This window comes from Hippocampus comes, unplaced genomic scaffold (genome assembly GCF_001891065.2).
Source record: "Hippocampus comes isolate QL1 unplaced genomic scaffold, H_comes_QL1_v1.1 scaffold158, whole genome shotgun sequence".
NCBI lineage: Eukaryota > Metazoa > Chordata > Actinopteri > Syngnathiformes > Syngnathidae > Hippocampus > Hippocampus comes.
The window spans coordinates 2,204,910-2,212,739 of record NW_017805548.1 but is presented as its reverse complement, the minus strand read 5'-3'; the positions used below and the strand labels follow the sequence as shown (position 1 = coordinate 2,212,739).

The window sequence follows — 7,830 nt, the reverse complement described above, 5'->3', positions numbered from 1 at the left end:
TTGCATACGGCCATAATGATAATTTGCTAAAAATATATTCACGTACATTAATCCCCCGTTTTTCCCTGGGAAAAGGGAAAAACCACAAAGTAGGATTTGCTTCAACAGCGGCAAGCTGTTGGAGCGCAGCTTAAACTAATCAAGGGCTCGACTTTCGAGGGAGAGTTGCGCTTATCTCATGATAGAAGCAATAGTTATTTTGACCAAAAAAATTAAGATCAAACAAAGAAACATGGACAAAGAGATCTTTTTTTGTACAATTTTTTGTTTATTCATTAGAAAAGACCAAGTCCTTGTCCTGTTGTTTTGCGTTCAAGACTCATTGTGACTCTGGCCTCTAAGGTGTTTTGTTTTTGTGGAATACCACCTACGTCTTTCCGCAATATGGGTGATGATATGGCTGTACAGCATACATTCAAATCAACAAATATTCCATACTGTTAGTCGGGGGTGGGGGGTGGTCGCCATTTACTTTTTAGTTATATCCAGTAAAAATGAACAAAACTATTGAGACACAGACACACACTCAATTAATCAGCCAACGATGGTCTGGTCTCGACAATCCCGTTTCCAATTTTGGTGTATGAGTACTTTTGTGCATTTACAAAATCAAAGGTGTCAACAAGGTGTTCCAAGACACAAACTTTTTTTCTTTTTTAACATCACCCTAACTTGTAATGTACTTATTCCCTAAATGACAAAATGCATGTGCAAGTTTAACAAATGTACATGTTCACAGCTCTGACACTGTTCTTCCTGTTTGGCCAAGTTCTGTGGTAAACAAAGTTAAAAGCCTACTAAACTGGGCTATTTGTTTTTGCCTTAACTTCATGCTCCAGTAACATAGGAAATTATCGAAGGTTTAATTTATTCAAAGCAAAAGATAATGTCTATTAACACACACCTAATTTGACTGTATGCCGAGGTTCATCTGTGAATTTACAGCTTAATACTGTTTTGAACAATGACATTTTCCAAGTTCATCAAATTTGAAAAGTGTATATTTCATTAATGGTACAATACGTTGCGTGCAGACTTGCACAAGGTTGCACATGTCTTTTCAAAGCTATCACTGTCAGCAGCTGCCTATATCGTTTTTCTTTACAATGAAATGACGGAGAGAAAACGACACAGGGCATGCAATGCAGGCTTTATTTTGCTGTCCATCTGTTCTTTTTAAGTGATGAGGCAAACGACATCAGAGGCATACTGTGTGTATGCATATGTACAAACAAGAAGATGACCCACCATAAGTATCTTCTCCAATCGAACTGTTCCTTTACAAAGGATGTTTTTTCGGCACAGTGACAAAAATTTTAAACAAGGACATTTTACAACATTTTCTCAGTTGATCCACAAATGCATTGTTTAAAGGACTTTATTCTACCATCCACCACTTGCTTTTGTAAGACTGTGTGTGTGTGTGTGTGTGTGTGTGTGTGTGTATGTGTGTGTGTGGAGAGGGGTGCTAGAAGGTGTGTGTGTGTGTGTGTGTGGAGAGGGGTGCTAGAAAGGGTTCATGCGCACTCCTGTACCCAGTGGGGAGAAGGGATTGACTTTTGCCCACATCAGAGCATCATTCAAGGAAATAGCTGATTTGCCATCTTCAAGTAAAAATACAGGACCCTGCATGTAAAAAAAAAAAAAAAAAAAGAAATACACCTCAGTGGCACACTAGTTCATAGGAGAGCCTTTACTGGCATTTTTTTTCATGCAGATTAAATGTTTGCAATACATTTTACAGTGATTGTAAAATGGTTAATAATATAAAGCAATAAGGAACCACACCCACCTGTATCCTGTGACCCGTAAAACAGGAAAGCTGAACATCAGAGTGACTTGGCAGATTGGAGCCTGTCACATAATCAGCACCGCATGAGACTAATGGAGTAAGGAGAGAGACTGTTTGAAATGGTTATGAATTGGTTTTTGACAACTTTTTACTTTACTATTCTCACCTGGGTTCACAGGTAGGATTCTTTTTTCAAGGCAGTGGAAATCCTCTCGTTGACTCTCTGATGGAGGGCTACTGAAAAGGCAGAAAGACACAGTGCTTATATTTTTAAAATAAATATACGATTTGATGTATTTTTGCTCAAGAAAAAAAAAGTGTTGGCTAAATTCAAACGTCAACAGTTAAATAAGAAATGCCTTCATTTCACAATTACGGGGCCCTGAAAACGTTTTCATACTTTCTGAACCTTTTCATATTTTGCCACCTTAAACCCACAAACTTCATTGTTCTGTATTGAGAGTTTATGTGATCGACCAACACAAAATCGCACAGAATTGTGAAGTGGAAGGAAAATGATCAATAGTTTTCACTGTTTTTCGGCAAATACATATCCAAAAATTGTGGTGTGCAATGTCCATTTGTATTCAGCCCACCTGCGTCAATACCTCTGGCTGCAATTACAGCTGCAAGTCTTTTGGAGTACTTCTCTCTCACCTCTGCACATATAGATGAGAGATTTTGCCCATTCTTTGCAAAAAAGTTCAAGCTCAGCCAGTATGGATGGAGTGTCTGTGAACAGCAATTTTCAACTCTTGCCACAGATGCTCAATAGGATTTACAATGCCATGACAAAGTATTTGCCTATTTCTCATATTCTTAATTTTTTTGGTATAGTTTGCCCACTTTAATTTTTAAGATCATCCATAAACATGTAAACATCAGACAAACATAACCCACGAAAACATAAAATGCAGTATTTTGAGATTTTATCAATGAAGGGAAAAATATCTATTCAAAGTTACCCGACACTGTGTGAAAAAGTAGTCCCCCCCACCCCCAAACCTATTAACTAGTTGGATATCAACCGTTTTCTATAATTGCCAATCAATCTTTCATGTCTCTGTGAATAGATATTTTAGCCCACTCTTGCTTCCAAAATTGTTTTTGAGCATGAATAGCCTTTTTAGGGTCATGCTGAAGCATTTCAATAAGATTCAAGTTGACCGGCTGTAGAACTACTCAACTCAACTCAACTCAAATGTATTTATAGAGCTAAGATCATAATTTGGGACATGCTCAGTCAAATGCCAAAGAATACAAGTGAGTTTTGAGGCGGGTTTTAAAGATGGGCAGCGAGGAGGCTTACCGAATTTTCAGTGAGAGGTCATTCCAGAGAGAGGGACCAGCAACGGAAAAGGCTCGATCCCCTCTGAGCCTCAGTTTAGTTAGTTAACTAGCTGAGCTTCAAGCTTTAGGTCATGAACTCTTGGTCCAACATTCTCCCTGAGGATTTTCTGGTAAAGGGCAGGATTCATGCAAGTTGTCCAGGGCCTGAATAAACAAAGTAACCCCAGACCATCCCACGACCACCACCTTGTTTGACTGTTGATCTCATCGTTTTCTGAAATGATGTATTACATTTACACCAGATATAAAAAGACACAAACTTTCTAAAAAGTTCATATTTTACTGTGTCAGTCCATGAAATATTCTCCCAAAAGTTTTGTGAATCTTGAGATATGTGTTGCAAATCTTGATGGGCTTTTTGGTCAGAAGTGGTTTACACCTTGGAAATCCAAGGATGTCATTTCTTTCCAGTCTCTTCCTCATTGTTGAGTTATGAAAACAGACATGAATTAAGGCGAGGGAGGTCAGCAGTTTTTTAGACATTAACCTGGGTTCCTTTATGACCTGGATGAGAAGTTACTGTGCTCTTGGGGTAATATCTCTTGGCTGGCCACTCCTGAGTTGGTTCACCGCTGTTTCAAGCCTTCTCAATTTGTGGATCCTGGAAGTTTGTTTGAGAAGTTTTGGCTGACTTGATTGAGCAGGTCTGAAGATAATCGGGCTTGGGTGTCACAGCACTATATGTCTGGACTTAGACTGAGCCACTGCAAACACATGAATCTGCTTTGATCTAAAACATTTCATTGTACCTCTGGCTTTATGTTTCGTGTTTTTGTCTTGCTGGAAGATGAATCTTCTTTCCAATCTTATCTTTTGTAGCCTCCAACAGGTTTTCTTTCAGGATTGCCTTGTATTTAGCTCCATCTATCTTTCTATCAACTGTGACCAGCTCGTCTATCTGTGCTGAAGAAAAGCAGTCCCACAGTATGATGTTGCCATCACCACGTTTCACTGAGGCCATGGGGGCGTTCAAGGTGATGAGCAGTGTTAGTTTTGCGCCACACACAGCGCTTTGCAAATACTTCATTTCTTTCATTAAACAATGATTTTCTTTTTGCCAAATCTTTATTCCCTAAAGACAATATTTGAGGAGTTCATAGTTGCCACCCGAGATGTGGATTTTTGCGGCACCGCCAGACTGACAGCGGGTCTCTTGGCTGCTTCTCTGACCAGTTCTCTCCTTGCTTGCTCTCTCAGTCTGAGAAGGCCATGTCTTAGAAGATTCGCAATTGTGCCATACTTTTTCAATTTTTGGATGATGGATGGATGGAACTCCTTGAAATGTTCAAAGCTTTGGCTATTTTTGAAAATAAATAAGCTTTAGACCTCTACACAACTTTATCCCTTGGTCTTCATGATGCTGTTGTTCACTCGTGTTCTCTAACAAATCACTGAGGCCTTCACCGAACAGATGTATTTACACTGTACTGAGAGTAAATTACACACAAGTAGATGCAAATGACTAATTAAGTGACATCCAAAGGCAACTGATTTCACTGCATTGTATTTAGGGGTATTAGAATAGTGGCTGAATACAAATAAACACCACACTTTTCAGATTCATATTCTCTCAAAATTATAAAAAATATATTTTTTTGTGTTACTCTATCACAGAATCTCAACAAAGTACGTTTAGGTTTGTGATTGTGAGGTCACAAAATAAAAGGGTTCTGAATACTTTTCTGTAATTTATTTTGATTTGCCGATGAAGAAAACGTCGCTTACATCAGCGACCCCCAACCTTTTTTACCCCACGGACCGGTTTAATGTCAGACAATATTTGGTTAGGGACCGACCTTTAAGGTGGATAAATACAACAAAATAATATGATATGACCTGCATGAAAACTGTGGTATTTTCTAAACATAATAAAAATGAATCATGACACGAGGAACGTCCTATTTGGCTGCAACAGTCTCTGGTCGCGAAGGTAACTTTGAAACGTGCCTTCAAAATAAGATACACCGCAGATAAAAAGTGCATGAAAAATACGGCCTTGGTGTGTGGGAATCCGAATTTTAGGTAAGACTCCTGATACTGTCTATTAAATGTAGCCTTCTTTTTCTTGAAAGTCGAAGGTTCCTCTTCTGTCTCCTGGACGGGCCTTTTCCCCTTCCCAAAATAACTTTCCAAGCCCTTTCGTTTGTAACTCATTTTGCTAGCGCCTGGATTTCATTTTAGCGGTAACCTATCACATGACAGAGAAGCGCACTTTGACCCGCGTCGAGTGACATACGGTAGACGGATGTAAGAGAGAATCCGGTAATTTTTCAAAATAAAACATCTTTCAGATTCCAAAATGAATAAAACAAAAGTAATGTAAGTTATTTATCCTTTCAGTGCGGCCCGGTACCAAATGACCCGCGGACCGATATCGGTCCACAGCCCGGGGGTTTGGGGACCTCTGCCTTACGTCATTGGCTACCTCCTGAAACTCCTACCTTACTTTGGCCAACTGCTATTTTACCTCAGGACTTGTGATGGATGATGTGCATGAGTGTGTGTTAACCTACTTGCCGCTATTCTGAGTGCATGCCCGCCAGGCATCCAGCTCCATTGACAGATGCTCAATCTTCAGAGGAACACTCACTTCTCTCCGTTTCAACAACTGACTGTGTCACAGAGAGGGAAATGTGATGGTAGCACACCCAGACATGTTGGTATTACCAATTAATTATTTTCATCATTGCTGTATTATTATTATTATCCATCCATCCATTTTCCGATCCACTTTGTACTCACAAGGGTACCCAGTGGGGTGCTTGAGCCTCTCCGATGCTCAATCTTCAGAGGAACACTCACTTCTCTCCGTTTCAACAACTGACTGTGTCACAGAGAGGGAAATGTGATGGTAGCACACCCAGACATGTTGGTATTACCAATTAATTATTTTCATCATTGCTGTATTATTATTATTATCCATCCGTCCATTTTCCGATCCACTTTGTACTCACAAGGGTAACCAGTGGGGTGCTTGAGCCTCTCCGAACCGTCTTTGGGCAGCAGGCGGGGGACACCCTGAACCGGCGGTGGCCAGCCAATCGCAGGACACACAGAGACAAACAACCACCCACGCTCACACCCACACCTAGGGACAATTTAGAGTATTCAATCAGCCTCCCATGCATGTTTTTGGAATGTGGGAGGAAACCAGAGTACCCGGAGAAAACCCACACAGACCCGGGGAGAGCATGCAAAATCCACACAGGGAGGCCGGAGCTGGAATTGAACCCGGTACCTCTGCACCCGGTACTTCGGTTTCCTCTCACATTCCAAAAACATGCATGGCAGGGTAATGGAACACTCTAAATTGTCCTTAGGTGTGTGTGCGAGTGCGGAAGGTTGTTAGTCTATGTGTGCCCTGCGATTGGCTGGCAACCAGTTGAGGGTGTACTTCTGCCTGAAGGCAGTTGGAAGATGCTCCAGCACGCCCGCCACCCTTGTGAGGATAAGCAGATCAGAAAATGGATGTATGGATGGACAATAAAACAAAAACTAAACTCAATAAAATAATGTGATGTGATGCCTTGCACCGGATGATGCATGAAACATGAGCTTTGATGGTTGATTTCACATGCATTTATGAGAGTACTATTGTACGGCAATACAGAAGCTGGAAAGTATTTATTTATTTTTTTGACACAAAACTTAGTGCCTTTTTATACTATACTTTTTATCTTGCACTTGACAATGAATCAATATATTGTGTTTAAAAAAGCTAAAACTAATACAGTAGACCCCTGCTTTTCCCGGGGGTGGGGTCGGCACCGGTCTATTAATGGCCATTGAAATACATTGGAACAAAATGTATCTTTGTTTTAAGCCCCCAAAATGTTTCAAGCAAATGCTGTCAAGCCTACAACAGCATCTTCCATGAAAAACGGGGGTTGCACCTCACCCCTCCCTCCCAAAATAAACACCAAAAAAAACCTAAATAAAAAAAATCCCAAAAGGCAAAACAACTCTTAAAAATATTTTTTAAATATTGACAAAATACCAACAAAAACGAACAACCTTGTTCTAAAGACTAATGAAAACGGAATTTACCAAAAAAAAAAAAAAAAAATCTAAACAAAATAGTAACTAACTCTAACGAAAAATGTCAATCATAAGCCTGGATGGCACTACAGTAATCCCTCGTTTATCACGGTTAATGGGGACCAAAACCACCGCGATGAACGAAAATCCGTGAAGTAGCGACCAATAAACATATAAAAAAAAATAAAAATTATTTTTTTTTTTAAGTCCGCAAAAAGTCCGCTAACGGTCCGCGAGAAGCTGCAAAACCACAGCGAGTCACATAGAGCAGGGGTCCTCAACCTTTTTTGCCCCACGGACCGGTTTATGTCAGACAATATTTTCAGGGACCGGCATTTAAGGTGTGGCGGAAATAATACAACAAAATAATATGGTATGAGCTGCATGGGAACTGTGGTGTTTTCGAAATATAATTATAAACACAAGTAGCGTCTAACCTGGCCGCAACACTCTGGTACTCTCGCTATGGTAATGTTTAATGCCTTCAAAATACGATACAACGCAAATTCAAAGTGCATGAAAATGACGACTCACCACAGCACCGAGCTTGATTTTCTGCAACCAGACAGTCCCATCTCGGGGTAAAAGGAGACAATGACACCTCAAGTGTGTGGTTTATGTCCAGTCTACTTCGTAATTTTGTTTTCGTC

The 7,830-nt window shown here is 40.2% G+C and overlaps 1 protein-coding gene across 1 annotated transcript in view; it reads right to left on the bottom strand.

Moving 5' to 3' along the window:
• Positions 1–1,483: 1,483 nt before the first annotated feature.
• The window catches only part of wdr17 (WD repeat domain 17), a 55,158-nt gene continuing 48,811 nt past the window's right edge, over positions 1,484–7,830 (bottom strand). The window contains exons 29-32 of the mRNA XM_019879678.1: positions 5,656–5,754; positions 1,959–2,026; positions 1,793–1,881; positions 1,484–1,626 (exon numbers count right to left, since the gene is read on the bottom strand). Coding sequence (XP_019735237.1) covers positions 1,507–1,626; positions 1,793–1,881; positions 1,959–2,026; positions 5,656–5,754 — 376 coding nt within the window. The 3' untranslated portion in view covers positions 1,484–1,506. The remainder of the gene's footprint in view (positions 1,627–1,792; positions 1,882–1,958; positions 2,027–5,655; positions 5,755–7,830) is intronic.